We start from the raw sequence: 25,855 nt of genomic DNA, 5'->3' as shown, positions 1-25,855 counted from the left end.
ACGGAAGGCGGAAGTTTCGATAAAAAACCGGAAATCTTCCGGCTAAACCAGAAGAGTTGGCAGCTATGTACAAGTTTTACTACACCCAAACTTTATAATGCAAATTATAGAGCAAGTCTCTAATTAGGCCCTCATAAATACTTCCATACAAATATTAACCAACAATTTAATCAAAATAAAGTTTCATCCAATATCTACCAGCATAATTGGCAACATTTATAGTTTTGCTACAAATTTTTCATAGTGGTAGAGGAAAAAAAGCATTAAAGTTATTAGCAAATTTTTTTAAATTTTCTCTGGCTTTTACAAGTATAAGGCACAATTTTAAGAGTTCTTACATATCTTAATTAAATTCTTTATGCTCTGGTGATTTAAATAATTTAAAATCAAATTTTTGAAACAAGAGTAATGCATTAAAGAATAAAGTTGGCTACCACTAGATAATATCGCACACAAAAATTGTAAAAGTTGACTGGTATATACTGGTGAGGGTTTCCTTATCCAAAAGGTGTAGCTCCAGCCAACATCTATCACCGCTCTCCTATATCCCACTTCATTCGTGTAGAATACAAAAGAATGAAGATGAAAGCAAATAAAAAGCAAAATATCTCCAATGCCAGTTGTAAGTTGAAAGAGTTGATGAAGGTAAATCATTTTTCAAGACATTATCTATCTTTAAAACAATAAGATAATAGGATATACACTTTATTGCTTGGTTATAATTTTTGAAGTGCAGTAGTACTTAGATTGATCGTTTCTCATGGGACCATTTATTGTAAACTAAGGATAGATACGGATAAACGACAAATGTAGGCCCCTGTGGCAGAATTTTTCCGGGCTTTCTGCGACAAAACTCTCCAGCATTAATATATCTTTCTGCACGATACTTTTAATAATAACAAATATATATGTTACTAATTTACAGTAACAAAAACGTCAACTTCAAAAGAAAAAAAAAAAATTTTGGAAAAAATAATGTAATTTTTAAAATTGAATATGTAATATATTTTATTCCATTATTATGAGCTATATTCTCGCATTTTATAGGTAGAAAATACTCTAATTATTTCCTTTTTCTTTCTTTGTAAGTCATCAAATTTAAAAAGAAATTAAAAATAGTGAAATCCATAGCGAAATCACGCCAAATCGAACTCTCTAAAATCTTTATCTCTCTTTTTTTTACTTCCCAAATGAAAAATCTTTCTGCTAGAACTCAGTAACATTCTGCAATAATGTCGCCAAGATTCTGCAACGGGGATGTAGGCCAGAGTAAAATATCAAATAATGTCTCGATTGAAGAGTAGAAGTGATGGACTTAATAAATTTACAGTAACAGGGTCTTACCCCCTGTTATTTACAGGGGGTAAAATAACAGGGTGTGTAGCCAAATCTTTAAAAAAAAATAATAATAAGCACCTTTTAAGTACTTTTTAAGCACTCAAAAAATATTTTTAAGCACTATATACATTAACAAAATGCAAAATAATTTTCAAAGACTTTACATGATCATGATAAAATGTTTCTGACAAAGAACTCTTTTCTTAATTGTATTAGCCATTATAAAATGTCTTAAAAAAATTCAGAATTAAGCACTTTTTAAAAACACTGAATAAAAAAAACACCTTTGAAGGCTTTTAAGAAACGAAAATTGAAAATAAGCACCTTTAAGCACTTTTTAAAAATGCTACGCAACCATGTATAAGCATTAAAAAAATTTATTAAAAAAATAAAGAAGTTACCATTTTTTGAAATTGATTATTTTAACAATTAAAAATCATTAATAAGGTAATCAAATGTTATTACTGTATTATCATAACAAAGTGTGTTTACCAAAAACGAGCAAAAGGTAAAAGGTGATGTCAATTCTGTCTATGGCTTTGTAACAATGCCTTTGGTAGCGTATTGCTTTTCTGATTTTTTAAAACGTTTAAAATAAAATAACAGATTTATCTAAGGACACCCAGACAGTTTTTCACCCGCTTCTGTTCTTAAAGCTGCAAATTTTAAAAAAGATAATAGAATTACGCAGTTCTTTAGCAGGAAATGAAGCAAATGGTGGCAGTGTGGCGACAATCGCAGCCAAATGTTCTACAAACGTTGCTAAAGTAATAAGCATGGGCAACAAATTTGTCACATTGAAATGTGTTTGGAATTTACTAAATATTAACAAAAATAGTTTTATATGTCAAATTTTATGCATTTAAGAAAATCATTGTACTAATTTTATAGTTCTACATAAGGTATGCAAATCAAATGTATATTGAAATGTATATTGGAATGGAAGTATATTGAAATGGAAGAGAAAGTGTCTGGTACAAAAAAATTTAAATGTTGAAATCTCAAATTTACATGTTAAGCTGAGCTTTGGATTCATGTACTGACAGTAAAATACTTTTTGCTCTTTTAGAATTGACTCTAATTAATTGACTATTTTTAGTTATTTAATTTTTAGTTTAATATTTTGTTAGATCTTACTTTCTGTTTTACTCATTTATTTATTGGATTTTATCTTAGCATTTTAATCTCTATATTGAATCTATTTAATATTACACTTTTTTACACTTAATTTTAATATCTCACATAATTTTAATCTCTTTTACATTTAATGATCAATCATTTTGGGCTAATGAAACTACTTATATTTAGGGTATTATACATGGCAATTAATAATTTTGGATGCGTACGTAAATCATAGTTTTTAGGTATATCAATAAAATGGTTCACTAGAATATTCACAGCTTACCATTGTTAATTAACAATGCTGTATAATTACAAGATCTTATCATCTTTACTATACAATATAATACTAAAATCTCTAAGCAGAGACGAATGAGTGAAGCTTTCTTTCACTTTTCTCGCTAAACTTGCTTACCTTACACGGTAATGACGTCAATGTGCAGTGAATCATTTTTTACTTGCAGTGATGCGTCAAATTAATTTACAATTTTTTAATTATAAAAATTGCATATAAAAAGAAGTCTATTAATAAAAGACTTTGAGCATACGCCAACAAAAAATTTTAGACCACACCTCTGGATCAACCAACCAATGATGATACATTTTATGCAAATATACTCCGGTTCATGCAGACTAAGTTTGAAACCAAGTACATAGCTGCGAACACGAATAGGAAAAAATCCAGAAGATTTTACGAAATAATATAAATCTCAATTGTTGCAAAATATATACAAAACATATTACACATAGGCAATTTAAGGGATTTTTATAGTCATCAAAATAGAAAAACTTCAACATTTTCCAGTTAGTTATTATGTTAATTTATTATTTTGAACAGTAACAGGTAATTAATTCATCAAAAATAGTAAAATGAATCTCATGAATGAGGTTCACTTTGTATTGGTGACACTTATTTAAATATTCAAGCAAGCAATAGTCTGCACAAAAATTCTATTTGAATGGGAATTTTTTAAGGAAACTTCAATTTTAGAAATTTTCTAAAATGTACAGAAACCAGGAGTATTTTTATTAAACCAGTAGACCAGGAAAAACTGACAAAATCCAATAAAGTTGAAATCTGTGTACTTGTTATAACAGCATAAAATTATAATTTTTTAAAGAAAATATTATAACAAAACCATTTTTGTCGATTCTCAAACTCAAATAAATTCATTTTCCCAGGCTTTCAAAGTATTGTAATGTGTTGTAAATGAGTTATGCAGGTTAGAAATAACTATTATGCTTTTATTATATATATTTTTTTCCATATTTCCACAACACAAACAAAAATAACAGTCAGACAAAAAACAAATATAACAATTCTGAGAGAGAAAATGTTAAAGGCAGTGTTTTCACTTCCAGTTCTAGGCTCGAACTCCCCTCTTATCGATAAATGGTACCACGCCAAGACTGGCGTGCACAACTTTCGCGGTATTTTGATAGAACACCCCGATTTTTCTTAGTATTAAAGCAAGCAATAATAATCTGTCCAACAATTCTATTTCAATAGGGATTTTTAAAGAAACTTCAAATTTAGGTAATTTTCTAAAATGTACAAAACCCAGGTGAATTTTTATTAAACCAACAGAAACAGGCAAAATCCAGCAGTCTACTGGAATATCCAGTCGAGTTAGCAATATGAAAGTATTTAAAATGAAAAAAAATTATAAAAGGAATGAATTATGGACATGAGAATACAATTTGAAGAAGAGAGAGATAACCTTTTTCCCGAGTAACTGGTTGATGGCAGCACTTTCTTTCAGGGTACATTCGGCCACAACTTGTGCACGCTGTTCCTTCATGAAAAGCATAAATGCATTCAGAGGTTTCTTGATGTGAGACTTTTTCTTCTCATTGTGTGTGCGTTCAGAAATAGATCTCCCACTAGATGACAGTGTGTTGTTGCTATTTTGATTGCGTTGCTGCGGCAATGAACTGACTGAATGGCTATGGTGACTGTGGTGAATTAAATTAGAGAGTTGCCTACAACAAAAAAAATTAACAAAGAAATAAAAAATATTGACCAACAAAATTTAATAAACATGTTTAAAAAAACATGTGTATATAGTATTTGCATACTAATACAACTTATTTTTCCAATATTGCTACTGAGGAAAAAAATCTGCAAAAGAGGGAAAAAAATTGTGCTTGCTATCAAGAAATTCATTCCAAAATATATATATGTATATTTTTTTTTATTTCTAATGGCAGATTATGAGCAGTTTTAGCAGAAAACAAGTAAATAAAAAAAAAGTATACTGAGTACAACAAAAAATGCTGAAACAGAGTTCATTAATCTAATTCATCTCCCAATTACGCTTGGCGATTGCAAAGTCAAATTTTTTCAACAAAAACTAAGTACCTTATAAGTACTTTTTAAGCACTCAAAAAAAACTTTTAATCACTTTCTAAAATATATACATATATATATATTAGAATCTGTGCAGTAAAAAAAATTTATTTTTTTCTATCGCATAGAAATTTGTGAAAATCACACATTTTTTCGTAATTTCCAACAAAATTGATACAGCAAAGTAAAAATCTCTTTTTAAAAAGATAGAAAAATTGAGCACTTTTTACAAAATCCGAATAAAAAAAGCACCTTCCAGGGCTTTTAAAAAATGTAAATCCAATATAAGCACCTTTAAGCACTTTTTAAACATGCTACGCACCCTGTAATACACCTTATTCTTCCAATAAAGCTACTAATGGAAAAAATCAGATAGATTACACAAAAAGAGGAAAAAAGTTCTGTAGACTATCGTGAAATGCAATCTATCATAGATAAAATCCTAAATAATTAAGGGATTTTTTAATAATAAATAAAAGCAAAATAAATAGTTAAAAGTGAATTGCACCAATGAAATTCACTGCAATATTTTCCATTTACAACTGGATCCTAATCATTGTATTCTTAAAATTGAGATTTTGAATAGTAAAAGGTTAGTAATAGTTAAGATAGTTGTAATATTTCTTGATTACAAAAATATTAACCTAACCTATAACAAAAGTAATTTCAAAATAATCTCTTGATATAAAATATTTTTTTAATTTACTTTATATTTGTACCTCATATTATCATCATTATTTAGAAATAATACATGTTTTAATACACATATAAACTATACTCTACTTAAAAAAATAATTGATAAGGTTTTCTTTTTAAAAAAAAACTTCAGTTTCTGAGGAAATTTCTTATAAACACTAAAATTCTTATTTTCTTATTTTTAAAAAAGAAAAAGGGAAAAAATTCAATAACTAACTAGATTTTACAGTAAAATTAACTGCTATGTGTTAAGACACCTCTCTACTGCATGACCCCTTACTACATGTGATATATTTTCAGTACAATAGAAACAGAAAATATACCGCTTTAATTAGAATGCCGACACAAAATGCAAACACTGAACTATGTAGTGCCAATTGTTTTTCTTCGCCCTGTCTGTTTAGATGGCTGGGAAACTATCATGTGCTTCTTATAGTAAGCTTTTAAAGAGCTTACAATCTTGGGGAATGGTAATTGTAACCTCTGGAACCATCTAATGAAATAACTATTTATAATAAAAAAAACAATGATATCAAGAATGAATGATTATTTACAATGATAATCTGAAATGTTAAGGTTTAATATTAATTATTGCGACCCAAGTAACAATGAGAAGACTATTATGTAAAGTGGCATATTAATGTAGTCATTATAATTTTCTATGATAAATAAAATTTTATTTATTAAATCAACTTTCATTTAATTTTTAACTGTTAGTCTTAAAAAATAAGGAGAGAGAAAAGAGCATGGAGAAGATTTAATAAATCATTAGTGAAACAGATAATCAAGTGCAACAGATAATCTATATTAAAACATCTTCAAATAGAATTTAAGCCCAACTAAAAATTTTCTAAGAAGATATCATTTCATAAGAATGATCAATATTTCATTTCGAAATAGAAAGCGTTAAAAAAGAAATTGATTAGCTTCAAAAAGTTGAGTTACATTTTGAAAGTATGTCTGAAACAAAATGTACCCCATATATTTCGATAAGAAATGGATCAGGAATGAAAAGTTCAAATAGGTACTTTTTTAGCTTACTGCTAATAAATTTTTGTACTGGTGTCAACTAAGGGGAGATCATAATTATTTTTCGATTTTATGTGCTTTATACTAGAAATAAATATCAAAAAACTTTATAACAATGATTTTTCAAAACAAATTTGAAAATATTTTCTGTCACAGACATCATGAAGGTTTTGTTTTGATTTTTGAGAGAGAGAAAATATGGTCAACACAGAAATACTAGAGAGAACAATACTGCTACAAAAGTGAGAATTCCTATTGATGCTTTTTGCTTAGGATGGCAGAATATATACAATAATTCAATGTATTAAATGATACTGACTAAAAAAAATTTCAATTTAAAAAGCAAAATATTTAAATATCTCAGATGATAACACTATTTAACTTATTCATCAGATCATTTAAGAGAACACCGTACGGCAGAAGAAAATTTTCAATGCAAATTATCTTTATCCTTCATTACTAATTTAAAAGAAAGAAAAAGTAAGTTCAGGCAAACCAAGAGTAAGTCATAAAGATTCAGTCTTGAAAAAAATTCTTCAAATATTCAAATGCAAACAAATTATGAGAAGAGAACTTCACCATTACGTAATCCGGAGTTATCTTCTCATAATTTATTTTCATTTGTATTTATTTTAAAATTTTCTTTTCACTATTTAAACTTCATGGCTTACTCTAGGTTTATCTGAACTTACTTTTTCTAAACTTTAAATTAGTAATGAAGGAAAAAGAGGAATTTGCGGGGAAAATATTCTTCCACAGTATGGCGTGCTCTTAAGTATTTCAGACAAGGATGAAAAGAAACTTCATCTATAAATAATGAAAATTGCAATGTGGCATATTTTACAGGGTATCTGCTATATTTTAGATTTTTAAATTCATGACTTTTCATGACTTAACGAAGTAACTATTTTCCCCGACAAAAACACAACGATAAATATAAAAAAGCATTATAATAACATTAATAGAAATAATAGGTATAATTAAAACTGTTATACTCTGCATCTTCATAGATTTTGAATTTAAAAAACAGAGTAATACAAAAGCAAATCTAAAGATACTTTTCTTGTTTTATCAAAAAGGAAAGAAATATTCCTGATTTTTCTGTTCTCATTTCGGAATGAAAAAAATTCACCAATGACTGGCTTGCTTCAGCTAGATTTTTAAATTGATAAAATAAAATAAAAAATAAAAAAATAGCAAAATTTTAAAAATCACCGAAGTTTAAATGATAATTCGCACAAAAAAAAATTTTGCATTTTTTAAAAGAACACCATAATTTTTAAAGAACATGATAAAAACAATTTATATTTTAATCAAATATAACCGTAAGTGAGTATTTTGATACAAATTCAGATATTCATAATACCATGAAATTGGTATCCATTTAAAAATTTTAAAAATGTGATTTTTATGCAACCATGACTTTCCTTGATTTTTTTTTAAAAAATAGTTAAAATCATAGCATTTTATGACAAATTTGTTCAACACCGAAATTAATGACTTCCCAGGTGCGCAGATACCTTGATTTTAACATATTTATAAAAAATAAGCATTTTATCTGAGCAGTCAGTTATAATAAGTGTTGATGATAGGCAGGCAATATTAAAAAAAGTTAACATTTGTTAAAAAAAAATTTTAACATAGTGTTATAACCAAGGATGGCAAATTTCTTCCTCAGAGGAAAAAACATCCCTGGAAGAAATAGATATCTTCCAGCCCAGGTGAAAGTACATAAAAAAAACATTTCTTTTTCTTTAAATAGAAATGTCTTGGCACTATACACAATGCCAAAATCTAATATTTAAACCAATTTTAAACAGTTTATCATCACATTTCAATTATTACATAATTTCAAAGTTATTTAATATATCATTTTTAAGTAAATGAAAGCTAAAAAGAACAAATTCAAAACAAAAATGAATTTTATAATAAAAATTACAATCGTTTTTTAGTATTTTTCTTAAAAGAAGTATAGCAAAACCTGATTTAATAATTATACAAAGAATCATTAAAATATCATAATAAAATTTATACTACTTAATAAATCATCTATTAAACATATAAGACTACAAATATATTTAATACTAAAATACATATTGTATAATAAATATAATATAATACATAACAAAAAAAATATTTCTGAATCAAATACTTTTTAAAATGAATGCTCAAACAGATTCTAAGATAAAATAAGTTATATAAATTTTAAAACTCTATATAACTAAAATTAATAATGTGAAAATTTTATCTTTTAAGATATGACTTATATCATTCTAGTACTATGGATAGTTGACCGTATAAAGCTAAGCACAGATGGTGCTAGGGGTTAAGATTTGTTGTAAGACCTCTAGGTTACTACTTCAGACTGATTTTTATGCCTAAACTTATACTTGTAGTGTTTAAAATATAATGCATACTTTCAATTTAAATTTCAATGAAACAAACAACAAATGAATTAGAAACACTTCGCAAGCATGCTGTCATGCCTCCATATATGTTTTTATTGAACGTTTCATATTGCTATAAGTTTGTATAATATTACATTGTTTTTCTATGTTAGTATAAAAATGGTTGTTCTTTATTTTTTTATTGAATGTCCCATAATATATTTTTTTTATGTTTGAATTGAATATTTTATATTATATAGCTTAATGGTATGTTTATTGAATGTTTGACACTGCAACATTTTATGAAGTTTGTCAAGCCTACATGTTGTGATGGCGCTGTCATCAAGGTAGATGTTGTAAAAAAAGACAAGAGGTGGGAATGCTGTGATTGAGAGCGGAAATGAGAAAAAGGATGTGTGCTTGTAGTTTTGCTTAGGTGGCTTGGTTACAGGGTTGGAGTTTTTGCCGGCAAAAAGGGGTTTTTGCCAGGACAGTGGCAAAAACCTGGTAAAAACCGGCAAAAACTGGTAAAAACCGGCAAAAACCAAATTATCTAAATTGCTGATTAAATATTATTACAAAATACTTGAAACAAATTTAAATCAATCATAAGGAATAATAATTTTGATACATTACATGAAAAAATTATTTTTAACAGATTAATAATTAATAATATAAAGGCAATAATTTTTAAAACATTGAAAGTTTTTTACCTCTTTTCATTTTAGAATCCTTAAATAAATGTTTTTTTACAAATAAATAAATATTATTATTTGTATAATATTATTTGTATAATATTATTATATTATAAAAAATTATTATTTGTGCAATGATTAACTACACATCTTGATAGATATTTTATGCTTTAAATTATAGTTTTATTAATTTAAAATAAGTTCATTTCACTGGAAAAAAGAGAATACAAATTTTCCAATCAATAATGTTTTAAACTACTGAAATGATACATTATTACATTATGGAATAATAATTTTGTTATTTTTTTGTAATTATTTATATTTATAGTATATATTTCAATTTTGGGAATAATTTTGTACCAAAAATGTGTTTTTGTCCTCTCTCCTTGGAAAATATAGGTTTTTGCCACTTTTTGCCAATTTGCTTGGCAAAAACCTGTTTTTGCCAGGACGGTTTTTACCGGTATTTACCACGGTTTTTTCCACCTGCAGCAAAATCTTGCCAACCCTGCTTGGTTATATTAATTTTAATTCTAACTTCATCTTTTACCATTGTTAATAAATGGTTTTTTTGTGTTGTAAACTGGTTACCATTTTTTTGATCAATTGCGTTTTTGGGAAGCATCTGAGTGAAGAAGGGAAAGGGACTTAATTTATGTTTTGATATTAATTTTCTTAAATTTGATTCTGACTCACAACCAGTTAAGACTTTTTAAATTACAGGAAACTCTTATGAATCGTGAAATTAGGAGTAAATTTAATCACAAATTATAATAATAAAACTTCCTCGAATATTAAGCCTGTTCACACAGCGCCTCGTAACCATAACACAAACGGAGGAATGCACCAAAAGTTTTCTTACATTTTTATCAGATTTTAGGAAGCTTGTTATTGTTTACACTCTGCCCAACCGTAAATATTAAATTTTAAGTTATACAATAATAATCATTGCTAAACTATTGTATTGAACATGTTTAGTTTTTTCCATTTTAGCAAATTTCCTTAGTTATTCTTTTAATACTTTCTCGTTAGACAGACGCAAATGTTGTCAAATGTGAACCAAACGTGAGCCAAGTCGCCAAGGGAAGTGAATGACAAAACAGTCAACAGAATATAAGTTCAAAATGTTCGAGTATAAATAAATATTTATTAATAATAGAGAAAACATTTTTACCGAAAAAGAATGCTTAAATTAATGCTTTTATAAAACAAAACTTAAGATAGAAGAAAGAAAAGAAAACGTGCTTTGTTTGGAATGAATTCAGATAATAGAGTGCATGGCCCCATACTAACATTTCCCTTAATGGTTGAAAGAAATTTGGCGAAATTCTACATTATTAGGCGATTTTTCGCTTGAGCCCGGTTAACAGAAAAATACCTATATATACTTTCTAGTCTCTTTCAGTGTCTTAGAAGAAATCTATTTCTTCCCAATAAAATGCCAATCCTGTTCATAACTGAATGAAAGAAACAAAACAAAAAAAGGTTAGTGTAGATTTTAGTCCTACCCGCTGTTCTGAGAATCAGGCATCTCTACCTTTGGTGTTACCAAAGGGGGGTGTGTGAGGCTGGGTAAAATGACTGGGGGTGATGATGATGATGATGACAGGTTTGGTGAAAACTTGTTTGACATATGATGATTGACAGGCGGAAATGGAGGTGCACAGAAACCTGGCGATAATGAATACATGGAGTGATGAGGCCTAGAATAAAATTGACAAACTACATTTAAAAACAGAAAAATAGAACAAAAAATTCAAAGCATGCAAAAAAGTTTTCTTAAAAATTTAAATTAAGTTTAACAATATTTTTAAAAAAAACTTACAAAAATAGGACAAAAAATAACACTAGAGTTGGTAATATAATATTAAAAATGCTATCCACTCAAATGTTAAATGCATAATTCATGTGATTACAAATTAGTCTAAAGCATTGTAAAAACTATTACTCAAATGTAATTTTGTTTAACAAGCGAATAAGGCTGGCAATGAAAAGTGAGAAAGTGATTGAAATAATGTGATTTTCTTTTTATCTTTAAAACGATGCAACACACCAGAAACAATAATACACAGAAACAAACATATTTTTTCCTAATTTAAGAAAAGAAAAAGTTATCGCCATACTATATTTCTTTCAAAAATATTCTCCATCTTGACTAAAGAAATTTTGCATAAATCAATAGATTCTGCTGGTTCAAACCCTCATGCATATTAGAATGACCAAAATACCTTGACACTCCATTCAACAAATTCTGCGGTTCGCAAACCGTTTCAAGCATTTGAGGATTATTCAACACTGTGCACTTTGATACAGCATGGTAGATTTTTCTCTATAACTCAATTATCACTTTTTTACTCAACTAGCAAAATTTGACGTTGCGTTTAAGCAGCTGCAAAATTACTTATGTACAAGCTTGACTTTTTTTTTTCTTATTGAATGATTTTATATTTATATAATTTACTTAAGCTTTATATAAGTAATTTATCCTTAATGAGCTTACGAGCTTTGCAGGAGTATCAAGGCCGTCTTTATAGCGTGCAGGCATGAAAATGTTTTATACGCATATAACAATGTTTAAAAAACAAACTAATAAAAAAAAAACATCACATGCATAAAATTAATCATTCTTTTAAAAATGCTGCAATAATTTTAACAAATTTAAAGACATTTTGTTTACCCCAAAGACTCAAATCACGCATTTTTTAACTATGCATAATTTTTTTTTAAAAAATTTGAGATGCTAACCACCTCAAATAAAAAAAGAAGTTTCAAAACCATGGAAGTTGATTAAAATAATTAAATTAAATAAACATAAAAGTATAACAAATCAAAAGGTATGAATTATTTTGTAAAACTAAACAGTTATTAAAACATCTTTCAATGCCCAAGCCTAAATTTTCATTGGAATACAGAAAAAAATATTTTGGTTGCCTTTTTAAGTTTTCTTGGTGATAAAATACTCAAATCAGTGTTTGTATCATAATCAATCACTATTTGTAGAAAAAACAAAATGCACAGTTTATACATTACATCTATTTGAAAAAAATATCAAAGGCAATGTTGTTTGTTGTTAGCTTTTTTTTAAATACTATTTATGAAGAGTAATATTCTTAAGTGGCCCCCGGGGACTGCCCATGCGTTATGGCGGTACTGAGAAGTACAGTTGCATGATTGAACTTACACACTTAATAATAAAATCTGCAAGATAATCTAATGGCACAAATTAATAAAAGCATGAGTACCATGGATATTGATGAGTAAACTCAGGGCTGAACATAGGTGGATGCAATGGATAAACAGGAGTTCTCATACCTGAAAAGAAATAATTTCAACCAGTTTCAAAAGTAGAATAATAAAATGTATCATACCATAAGAGTATCTTCTATTATTTTATATGTACAATACATTTGAGTGAAATAAGTAAAAACACATAATTACATTTTCAAGTTGAATTAAAACATGTCAACGGAATTTCCCTAGTTTCAGAATATATTTTGCCTAGTGGTAGCGAGGGCAGTTTAATGAATTAGAATTAAATTAATTTAGTCTAGTCGGATAGATATTAGACTAGATTATTAAGCTATGATAATAGTTTATAAAAATTCGATTTGTTTTAAAAATTTTTGCTTAAATACACCACCACTGGAAAAAATAATTCGTGGAAACACCCAAGTGTTGGGAGATATGGTTGCCAAAATTAAGAAATTTTACTAATTGGCCAGTTGTAGCATGGTTACTTTTTTAAAAATTCAGAACAATTAAAAAACTGTTCATAAATCAGTTTTATATAATATCATTTCCTTTGAAAAATTTCTCAAAAGTATGGCAAACATGTCAAGGTCATCTAAAGGAATTTGTTAATAGTGATGCACTAAACAATCATGTCTGAAAAACGTTTCAAAACTACTATTTCTGTAAAATGCCAGGTGTAATTTACAGTGGAATAAAGATAATTACCTGTTTTAGGATCCACTTGAATGGGTGGTATTCCAATGTGAGCAGGAGGCGGTTGAAATTCTCGATGATTGTACATTTGCATGAGAGATAGTGGAGCATGGTTAGAAGGAACAAGGGGAACTCTATTGACCTACAGACATAAAGTTTATTATTAGATAAATAAAATTAAACTCAATCAGCTATACAATATAGTAAATGGTCAGAACTAACACGCTACAAGGAACGTAACTACAGCAGTCACTACCTTTTTGCTAGTTTATAATGTACATAACTTTTTTTTTTTTTTTTAAAGTAGCGTAGTGAATAGAGAGTAGCAATTTCTTGCAACTACTTTTAACCTTAGTTTAAAAAAGTAAAACAGTTCAAACCCGACAAATCAGATTGATCCAGGGGTCTGTTCGGACGTTCTGTAAAAGGTCCTGTTTTTGTAAAATTGTGAAAAAATTACTCGTAATTTGTGAATATAAAATAAACGTTAAGCCACAATCTTTCAAACAGCTTTTGAGAATTTGTGCAAATAGGGTCCTGTTATTGCAAAAAACTTTTTCAAGGAGTTTTTTAAATTGTAAATAGAGAGAAGAATATGCTCAACACTGTAAAATTATAATATAAAAAAATTAAAATTTCAAAAATAAATAGTAATTGCTGCTACTAAATTAGAGGTGCAACATACATATATTTGGCATTTTGCCTATACTGCTGAAAGCAGAATATTCATTTTAGACGAATAATGGAAGAAGCGTCTGCCGAAGACAAAACTTAATTTGTTTACATTGTCTTTCTTTTTTTCCCCCGGGAAGAGTTTATTTGATTAACAAAACAATAATGAAGATGACACAAATTTGTGAAGGGTCCAATTAAAAGATCAATCATTTTGTGAAGAGTTAGTTTTTAAGTTAAAATATTTTGTGAAGGGTCCATTTTTATGAAAAGATATTTTGTGAAGGGTCCATTAATGGACCCAAATTTCTTTTAAACAGATCTCTGTGATCGATCAGATTTTCATATCAGATTGGTGCAAATCTTACGAGAGTCTATCAACAGACACAATAAGAATGTCCCTGATATACTTAGTACAATTTTTTCAGTTAACTTAAGCTCTAAATTCTTGAAATATTTGATAATTTTCAAGCATGTCTTAATGAGAGCTGTCAAGATAGACATAAAGAGTTGGAAGAAAATCTGTTTAAATTAGCTCTTTTATTATAAACCATTTTTTACAACTTTTTCTTCCAATATTCACAGTTTTTAGTTTTGAATTTAAATTAAATTAAAACCTCCAGCAAAAAAAGCAAAATTTGCCGCTTAACCATTGGGGTCCATGGTTCCAACAAACGATCAATTATTTAGAGCTTCTCGAAAAACAGATGCATTAATCTTTTAGGGATCTAAATAGAGGACGACTCTTGATGATTTTTTTATTTTTATTTTGACAGGAGACTTTTTCTAGTAAAACTTAATTGCATAATTTCAATAGGCTATTTTTAATTCTCAATTTTGATACTTATAAATTTTTTTGTTAAGTTTTATTTTGTTTAAATAATCCTTTAACATAAATTATTAACTGTTTTCATTTTTTTACGTAATGTGATTATTATGTAAAAAAAAAAAAAAAAAAAAAACAGATAAAGTTTGCTATTTCGTTCTTATTTATATGATAAACACACACTATGTAGAGCAGCTATAACACTAAATCAGTTACATATTTATTCTCCTTCCTGTGAAATAAACCATATAAAAAATCTTAAAGCATTCTGTTTATCTAAAGTATCATCTCAACAATAATCAACATCAATAATGATAATATTTATCCTAATACAAACAATTAAATTTATTTGACACTTTAAAAAGTTAAAATAATGAAGAAATGTTTTTAATACACAAGTTTCATTAAAAAAATCTGTACAATTTTATTATTCGCAGTAATGAAGACTGTTTCAATTAGGCAAAATAATAATAATAATAATTTCCAAGAATTTAACAATTTGCTTCTATAACATTTGAGAGAAAAGTTAAGCAGTATTTATTTATTTTTAATCAAAATCTGATAGGATAATCAAAGCAATTATTTTGTGCTTTAACTTTTTGCTAACTTGATAGTTTTCATAAATAATTTTTCTACAAAGTATTTATTTTTTTTCCTGAAATTTCAAAACTGAAACTAAAAATGCTGTTCGCAGAAAAAGAAAATTGATCCCATCATCGGTATTATAATTTAACATTTCTTCAAAGTGTGAATATTTCTGTTTATCAATTGAAAAACTTTATTTTCTGTTTTAAATATAACAATTTCGATTTATATCCTTATAAATTAAACAAAATCATAGTAAAAAAAATACACTTAATTTTATTACATTGCCAGCATTTCTTTTTTTTTTATGAGATTTCAATTTTTCAAATCTTGATAATCTTAATCGTAACCACTATTAAAGTACTGTTAAGTTTTACTGAAATTTTTTCGTAAAATTATTTTATTTTTCACTAAAGATTAAAAAAAAAAGAAAAGAAATAGAAAAGGAAAAACATGCTTTTGAGAGAGAAAAATTATTTTATTATCAGCATCAACAAACTTAAAGGAGTAAAATTATAAAATTTATTTATTAGTTTTCCAGATTTAATTCACTTTTCTTTTCAATTTATTTCCGATTGATAAATAATTTTTTGTCAACTATTTTCATGGTGTGAAAATAAAAGATAAATCATACTCTTCCAAATCCTCTAAAATAATTTATGCAATTACAACTAGATAGAATTTTGATAAAATGTTTCCAATGCAAAATAATAATAGATTAAAATAATAATATAGTAAAACAATAAATAATAATAATAAGGTTGCCACTCTAATCTGTAAATATAAATTACCTGTACATATTATACACAATATATTTAGGGGAAACACATAATCAATGTGCTCTTGTGTGAGCCATATCAGACAAACTACACTAGTTTTAATTGCTCGAAAAACTTAGAGAAACAAGGTACAGCTGAATATACTTCAAATAATACTATAGTAAATGAAATAGTTTAGTATAGCTAAAATATCCTTTAATCCATTTATGGTGACTACTCAAGCACAATATTTCCATTTGTGCTTGAGTAGTCACTATTTTTTCGAAGACGAAAATAAGAAACAAAATTCCCTGTATTTTTCCAGTTTGTAAGGAAAAACTAAAAATTCCCTGTATTTTCCCTGTTATTTTAGGTGATTTTCAAATTCCCTGTATTTTCCAGGTTTTCCCAGTGGAGTGGCAACCCTGATTTAATAATAAAAAATAAATATTTATAATGATTTTTAAATAGTAATTTTAAAATAATAAAACAAGCAAAGTTCATGACACCTTCACTTTGCATTGGCTCGCCCCCCACAGTCAAAGATACCTAAGCACACCACTAAAAACAGAAAGGATATGGCTACTATGTTTCATATTCCAATGGAGAATTATCTCCATTGTTTATCTCTTTCTGAATACGAGAACCATACCTTTTCCCAATCAGCAAGAATCAATACAAGAGCAGACATTTTAATAGTTTTCATTCATAAAGTTTCTGATACTTTATCATCAAGGAATCAAATAGATTTCTTTTTTTGGAGAAAGTAAAAGCGCCCTTGAAAATAACTTCACTGCCATGCTTTATGTAACAAAAACAACATTCAGTAATCTTCTCTACTCGATGACTTCGTATAGCACAGCTAGCGTATGAAATTTCTTTTGAAAACTAGTTTACTTTTTGCAGTCACATTTTAAAAATAAAAATTAATCAAAACGCTAACATCTACATAATCCTCTCGAAAATATGAAAACACGAAAATTTACATTCAAAGCAGTTTATTAATTTGCACTAAGTTCCTATAAGGAACAAAATAATTGATACTTCATTTTTTAAAAAAATTATCTCGTTTTAGGGCAGGTAAAATCCATGTTTTACCATGTTTTGAATATAATAGAGTGGCGCCACCTTTAGGCTATTTTTAAATATAGTTTATCACAAGAAACGTTTATTCATTAAGAATAATTTAATTTACATAAAGATAGGTCTAGAAAATACAGCAATTTTGTAAATAAAATACAGCAATCATTTGAATTACTTTAAAACCATTTTAAATTAAACTAAAAGAAAAATGTTAAAACATTACTCTATCAAATTAACAGTAAATCTCAAAAAAAATTATGTGAAATAAATGGATATTAAATTATGTGAATACTAACTACTTCAACAAAATTATTTTTACTAGACACTTAAATCACAACGCTTATTAAATCATGAGTTTGTTTAATTAGTAAGTAGGCGCGTACTAAAAATAAAAAATATATTTATTTATCTGATGTTATTGTTTAAAAATAGAAATAAATGAAAGAAATTGGATTAATTGGAATTTTCTAACCTCTAAAAAATTTACATTTAAATAACTTATGGAATATTCCTTTAAATAACTTACGTAATATTCATTTAAAATAAAGTATAAAACCATTTCATAAAACAATTTAATAGTAAAATGGTTTAGCAGCAGCTGTGAACGATTACGTCTAAAATATTCAAATTAAATAAGAACATCGCTAAAGAAGAATATATATATACTAAGATGAAATTGCATGCAATATTAAACGGTGAATTCAATAAAAAAGAGAAAAAAAAATTGCAAAAGAGTTAACAAAATAACAATTAATAAAAAGCCATTGATGGATCACCATAATCAAACAAAATATATCATTTAAATATTATAACCGACGTCCTTATGAAGATACTTTAAAATCACTCTTTCCTTTCTTTTTTTCTTTGAAAAAAAAAAAAAAGGTGTGAGAAAATTATTTCCTTTTCAAACAAAATTCCTTCTCACAAAGTAACATACCCTCCAATAATTTAGAAAATTTTAGGAAAGGTTATGTATTAATATTTCACTACATACATACAATATTTACAGAGATCAGATAGACAAATGTTAATAATTCTGATAAAAGTTTGATAAAAATTAGATTTGTTCTAAAAGTTTCTACTTGAGTTCATTACCACTGACAAAAAACACATACTGGAGGGCCATTACATTCAAAAGATATTTTAGGAGTAAAAGCCCTGAAATTGTGTTCATGATAATACAAAATGTATTATCACATATAAAATAAAAATTTCTGAAACATACATTTAAAACTATTTGGAGGTACCTCTCTTATGGGCACGTGGCCCGTTTAGATAGAAAGATAGTGTATTAATAAATACAGGGTATCAGCTACATTTTAGATTTTCAAATCCATGACTTAAGACTCTCCATGAATAATTTCAAGAATTTTTTATGACTTACAGAAGTTACTATTTTCTCCGACAAAAAAACAATAAATTTAAAAAAGCATTTTAATAACATTAATTGTAATGATAAGTATACTCTGCATCTTTTATACTCTGCATCTTTGCATTTATTGATTTTAAACTTAAAAAAACGAGAGTAAAGAAAGAGTTAAAGCAATAAAATAGTTTCAAAAAAATACATAAGCAAATAATTTAATACAGTCAGATATATGTAGTTATTTAAACCTGTTTTATTTCTTCTTAAAAGTAAGTGTAATATAAAAAAGCCTAAACTAGAATTTTAAATTGATGAAATGAAAAAAAAAATTATAATAATAAATAGGATGGAAGTTTAAAAGATAATTTGCTCTAGAAATGTTCTTTCTTTCATTTTTTGAAAAAACACCCATAATTTTTAAGGAACAGGATAAAAACATTTTATATTTTAATAAAATAGGACTATGAGTGGAAATTTTGCAGCAACTTCAGATATTCGGAGTTGGGTAAATTCCATTTTAAAAATTAGATTTTTCGGCAACCTAAATCCGGACTTTCCATGATTTTTTTTTTTTTTTTAAATAGTTAAAATCATGACATTTCATGACAAATTTTGTTCAATACCGAAATCCATGACTTTCCAGGTGCGCAAATACCCTGTAAATAAACGAGTTATTAAAAAAATAATAATAAACAGGGGCACGTGGCCCGTTGTCTGTAACTAATTGAGTCCCAGTAAAATACGGTAAAATATTTTTTATATAACATCAGTTAAAACTTTAAAGTGTCAATCACAAATTTAAACAAAACAAACAAAACACAGAGAAAAATACCTTTTCTACCCACAGATGAAGAGAATCACCTTGGGGGGCACTTTCAACCCATAACTCACTGTTCTGATCATAAAAAATAAATAAAAAACTGATCGACGGTTAAAAAAAAAAGATGCGGGTGGTAGATATTCTTTCCAGGTGGCGAATCAAAAAGAAGTTTCGAATAAAGAAACAGAATGGGTAGGGATGGGGCTATGCAATCAAAACGTTATGCCAGAAGATAGCTTCTTGTCCGATTACAGTAAAAAAAAAAAAAAAAAAAAACGCACATTCGAGTACAAATTTTTTTTTTCTTTCTAAACAATGGAGGGGAGAAAGGCATTGCTACAATGAAAAACATGTTCCATGAACATTTTATTAAAAATGATGAGATTCGTAATTAGTCAAAGAAGTAACTAGTCAAAAAAAGAAACAATTAGGACGATAATCAGTTATTTAATCGATAATCAATTAATAATTTAATCGACATCAATTCAAACGATAATCAATTATTTGAAATAGTAGACATATACTAGATTCTTTTTTTTTTTTTTTTTTTTTTTTTAAAGACCAACAAACTTTTAAGTATAATAAAGGCAAATTTTATTGCAAGAGAATAATGAAATATAATATTTTTTTTAATTCAGAATTATTTTGTTTAAAACAGAAAGTTTTAACAGTTTCAAGCACAACTTTAATGAATGGAGCACAGAACAACTCATAACTAGTTGATATCAACACAAACCTGTCACACATTAATGTGAGCACCACCTACTTATGACGTCAATTTGAAATAACCATTCAAGAAGCCAGATTTAGATAAAATGAAAAACTTATAGCGAACAGAAAATTTCAATTAAAAATCTTACTGCAAGCAATTGATTCCAGTAATTTACTTTCAACCTCTTCGTCGTCACCTCATTTTGACAAAATTTGTTTATAAACGGAATGGATTTTTTTCTTTAAAATATTTAAATTTTTATACAACTTTAAATTGATTCATTCCACAAGGAAGAATGAATTTGGAAAGAAAAAAGCTGAAACAGAAATCCAAAAACGCTTTTGAAAAAATAGAGTCGGACCTCTATTTAACGAAGTCGCTAAATCCAGATAAAAAGTTCCAGATATAAAATTCGTTGAATAAAAAAAATCTTCACTTGAAATACTTAAGCACCACAAAACAGGCTTACAGGCAGTTAAAAAAGCAATTGATACACCTTTATCTTGTAAATTATTACCTACTATCGAATTGTTTCAAATGATTTTAACATTTCATCATATGAAGGTTTGGTGATATCTTTTTTATCTTCGTCTTCCTCACAATTTATTGCTCCACTTTTTTTATTTTCGGCACTGTCCAAAATATTCGATTCAGTTAATGTTTCTGTGGTAGCAACTTCAAAATCAATAAAAAGTAAATCATTAATCAGTACATCATCGTTAATGACTAAGAATGCAGCATTAGAAAAACTGTTACGAATAGTACGATCTGTAACATTATAGTTCCAAGCTTTAGAAATTTCTGTCATGCTATCTCGTAAATTGACTTTTGGCATGGATTCCTGTATGAAATGCAAACAAAATGGGATTTTAATGCTCTCTCTAAAAGTGTTAAACCCCCATAAAATGCGTTTACAAATTTGAATTGTTCTGAAATATTTTGCAAACTAGGGAAAGTGGATCTAAAAATATTTAAAAAAAAAAAAAAAAAAAAAAAAAGGTTCGTTACATAGAAAATTTACTTCAGGGTGCGTAGTCATATTTTCAGCAAAAAATAAGCACCTTTAAAGTACTTTTTAAGCACTCAAAAAATATTCTTAAGCACTTTAAAAAAATATTATAATTAGGATATGCACACTAATAATTTTTTTCCCTTCATATTTTTGAAAGTTCCTCAGATCTATAGGTTAACAAAATGCAAAATAGTTTTCTGACAAAGAATTCTTTTCGTGATTATATTAGCCACCATAAAAACAATTTCACCATTTTAAATACATTCAATATTGAGTGAATCATTCAATTTTTTAAATTTATTAATTGCTTTACACAATTATGTAAAAAAAAGTTATTCAAAATTAATTAATTTAACTATTATTTAAAAAGATTATCTCTCTTGCAAAATGCAGCAGAGTTGCTCATGAGAATATATGTTGTTGTAGCTGTAGTTTATTTACGTCGCACTAGAGCTGCACAATGGGCTATTGGCGACGGTCTGGGAAACATCCCTGTGTATGATCCGAAGACATGCCATCACAATTTTGATCCTCTGCAGAGGGGAGGGCATCACTGCTTCGGTAGCCCGACGACCTGCACGCGAAGTCGAGCACTTTACGGTAGAACAGTTTAACGAGGACCAATACCGCACACCCTCGGCCCTTAAGCAGACTGATCCAAGTGGTCACCCACCAGCGCACTGACCGCAACCAGTGATCTGCTGGGAACCGTGTCTTAACGATCAGTCCACTCCGGGACGAGAATGTATGAATCCTTCCCACTCAGTATCCAGCTCAGTACTCGAACCCGCAAGTATTTCATAAAATGATTAGTGCTTTCATACCCTTTAGACCGATGGTATGTCGAAATAGATTGTGGTTGAATGAATGATGAAAACATTGAATAGAACAATGTGAAAAGCACGCTTTTTGAATAATTCGAAGCAAAAATTGATATCGTAAAGAAAAAAATCTCATTTTGGAAAAGGGAAAATTAAGCACTTTTTAAAAACACTCAATGAAAAAAGCACCTTTAAGGGTTTTTAAAAAACGAAAGTTGAAAATAAGCACCTTTAAGCATTTTTTAAAAACGTTTAATCACCCTGTACTTCGCTATTTGGAAGTTAATTTACGAAATTTCCGAAATGTTCTTGGTTCCTCGAAAAAAATCGCAAAATAGAAAATTCGCAAAATGGAAGTAGAAATATATAAAATGGAATAGAAGTCCGACTGAATCTAAAATTTGAGCAAGAAAGAAGCATATGTAGGAAGCATTTAACCACAGAATGTTATCAACGATTTTATTTATTTAAATTGTGTGAATATGAATTTTAATGTGTGATTTTTAAATCACGCGAATACAAATTCGAAATTTAATTTTAAAACCGCATGAATATTAATCTAAAAGTTTATTTTAACTAATATACGAATTCCGATGTGTAATTTTTAAGCCACTTGAACACCAAGTATAGCGGCTTTTAAATCACGACACTACAAAATGCGATATTTGGCATAGCATCGAGAAAATGCCAAGACGATGTTCGATCCTTAAATCGCGTAAACACGAATTTCGATGAGTGATTTTAAATCACGTAAATGTAACTTTAAGTCGCGTGTATAGATAAGAAAAAGTTTTAAAAAACTTTTTACTCAGGAACTTTTTTTAAGAATGCGGATTTTCATTATTATTAAATTTTTATTTTATTTTATAGCCGTCGTTGAACAGCCGACCGAATTTTCAGTTTACGGCTACCAATGTTCAACTCCGTAGCCTTGTGACATTGAGCCCAATCCAGAAGACAAGGGAACTCCTGTATCTAGTATTGGGAGAAATTTGCCTTGGTATCGAACTTTTTGATGCAACTATACCCACATATGCGTTACATGGAGAGGAAGACCACGAGAACCTACCACATTTAGCCTGACGGCAAGGGAACTCTAAAACCATAATCCGTCCACCACTTAAGATATTTAAAGCCAGCACTGTAGTCGGTGCGAGCCGGGTGTTAAATCCGAATCAACCAGCCATTGGTAGGATTTGAACCCGGTTCACCTCATTGGAAGGCGAACGCTCCATCTCCCGGGCCATCACGGCTCAAAATAAAGCTTAGAAATGAGCAAGTGAAGCACAATTTAAGCAGTTCCTGGGTGGCCGAGCAAAAGTAAGCGGTTAAATTACTTCGAAATAAGAATTAGAGCGAAAGATGGCAAACTAGTAATGATGCGCATGCTCACATTAGAGCTTTATTCTCAGACTGTGTTGCCTAATCCTAATGAACGATAATTTTCGAGCATAAGCCACTCAGGGGATAGAGCATTCGCCTTCCAAGGAGGTGAACAGAGTTCGAATCCCAGCGACGGCGGGTCGATATGAACTCCGCAACCGGCTTGCCCCGACCACAGTGCTGACGTGAAATATCCTCTGCGGAAGATGGATCATAGGTTAGAGTCCCCTTGCCGACAATTCTCGTTCAAACTATAATTAATATTTCTGTATATTTGTAAACAAATTAATATTTCTGTATATTTTGTGAACAAAATTTTAACCTCCTTTCTTTTGAAACTTTAATTGATTGAGGTTGGCTGGAAGTAGTGGCCAGACGCGGATTATACGGGTAAGGGTTTCACTAACCTAGGTACGTATCCGCGTCTGGAAGGAAAGAAAGAAAGTCCCCTTGCCGACAGGCTAACCGTGTGAGGTTTTTCCTCTCCATGTAACGCAAATGCGAGTAGTTCCATCAATAAGTCCTCAACGAAGGCGTATTTCTTCTAATACTTGATCCAGGAGTTCCTTTGCCTTCTGGATTCGGTTCAAAATCACAAGGCTATGAAGTTGAACATTAGTAGTTAAAATTAAAATTGGCTCGGCTGTTCGACAACGGTTATATAAAAAATAAATGGTTTAAATACCGTATATTTTGTTTTATATTACAAAAATTATTATTATTTTTTTTTTTTTTTTTTTTTACCAGTAGTGTCACTAACATGCAGTACGGTAATTTTACCGAAACATTTTCTCCCTGTAACTTGAACCCATTACTAAAATTTTGAAAACAAATGTAATTTTTTTATTAAAAAAGGCTTATTTCTTGACGGAAGGCTTATTTTCACGAAGGCTTATTTCTCCTAATACTTGATCCAAGAGTTCTTTTGTCTTCTGGATTGAGTTCAAATTTACAAGGCTATGGAGTTGAGCATTAATGGGCGTAAACCCAAAAAATTTTCTACTGCGGTTATAAAACAAATATTCATGAATGTGAAATTAATAGAAAGCAAACATGTTTAAAAGAAATCAGAAAATAAAAATATAATTTGCACCATTTGATACTTTTGAACAAAAAAATGAAGCTCAAAAAAGCTATTAGCGTTATAAGCTCCGGATATGAAACAGAAGGATAACCCATCTCATTTTATTCAAAGTCCACTGATAAATATCCCATTCACACCATAAAAATAAAACTGATCAGCATACCCCCCCCATGTTTAGAGTATGTCTTTAAGCCAACCTTTTAAAATTGAAAAAAAAACTAAGTGGAGGATGGAGGTTGATAAAAGAAAGAAATCGATTCTTCTGTTTGATTCGTTGTGGGGTAGGTCCCTGGATCGTGGGGCGGCATTCCTTTGAAGTGTGGGGGGGGAGGAGAGAAGTGTAATAAAAAAGTGATGATGTGGGGAAAAAATAAAAGATGTCCCAAACTTGCTTTACTTGTCATCCACCATACACACACACAGACAGACATGCATCATTTCAAATTAGATAGAAATGGTAGAGCTCGTGATGGAACTTCTCAATGGGGATGTAAGACATAAGATCTTCTGAATTTTGAAAAGATCTCCTCCCCCTTCCACGTGACTGGAAACAAGGCGCTGGGAATGGAGTAAGAGATGTCGAAATACTTGAGGGGGTGGGAAAACAAAAAACATAACACAATCGTGGTCACATTTTCGTGTTAGTACATCAAATTGTTAAATCTTAATTTCACTACAGTTTCGATGAAGCGTGACTCAACACGTTTGTGTTAAGTGGGCGCTGTACAGTGCGTAGCGAATCAATACCTCCTAAAAAAGAGTAGGCCTCTGCACGGGTTACCATAAATATCCTTTAGTAGTCCAAACGTAATGACATATTTCGTATTTTCAACCACTACGCAGCTTAGTACCCCGAACGTAATGACATCTTTCTTATTTTTCATCAACTGCGCAGTTAACTTCGTCACATCGGACTACTAACTTGATCCGTGCTGAGGCCTTCAGACTTCTAGGAGGTGTTGAGCGAATACAGGTAAACCATGAACAAGGTGCGTAGCCAAATCTTTCAGCAAAAAATAAGCACCTTTTAAGTATTTTTCAAGCACTAAAATCATTAACAAGATGCGAAATAGTTTTTAAAAGACTTTTCATGATCATGATAAAATAACTAGTTACTGATAAAGAACTCTTTTTCTTGATTATATTAGTCACCATATGATTATATTAGTCGCCA

At 28.8% G+C, this 25,855-nt stretch overlaps 1 protein-coding gene across 2 annotated transcripts in view; it reads right to left on the bottom strand.

Moving 5' to 3' along the window:
* The window catches only part of LOC107449152 (protein pangolin, isoforms A/H/I/S), a 93,566-nt gene that overhangs the window by 9,856 nt on the left and 57,855 nt on the right, over positions 1–25,855 (bottom strand). The window contains exons 1-5 of one of the 2 annotated variants that reach the window (XM_043045063.3): positions 17,053–17,520; positions 13,572–13,701; positions 12,857–12,926; positions 11,123–11,317; positions 4,179–4,440 (exon numbers count right to left, since the gene is read on the bottom strand). In XM_043045063.3, coding sequence (XP_042900997.1) covers positions 4,179–4,440; positions 11,123–11,317; positions 12,857–12,926; positions 13,572–13,701; positions 17,053–17,106 — 711 coding nt within the window. In that variant the 5' untranslated portion in view covers positions 17,107–17,520. Of the gene's footprint in view, positions 1–4,178; positions 4,441–11,122; positions 11,318–12,856; positions 12,927–13,571; positions 13,702–17,052; positions 17,521–25,855 lie in introns of those variants that run through there. The other variant, XM_043045062.3, reaches the window with a different exon arrangement.

The sequence above is a fragment of the Parasteatoda tepidariorum genome, chromosome 6 (genome assembly GCF_982258835.1).
Source record: "Parasteatoda tepidariorum strain Cologne lab strain chromosome 6, Ptep-v5.0, whole genome shotgun sequence".
NCBI classification, from domain to species: domain Eukaryota; kingdom Metazoa; phylum Arthropoda; class Arachnida; order Araneae; family Theridiidae; genus Parasteatoda; species Parasteatoda tepidariorum.
This window is presented reverse-complemented; position numbering and strand designations above follow the sequence as displayed.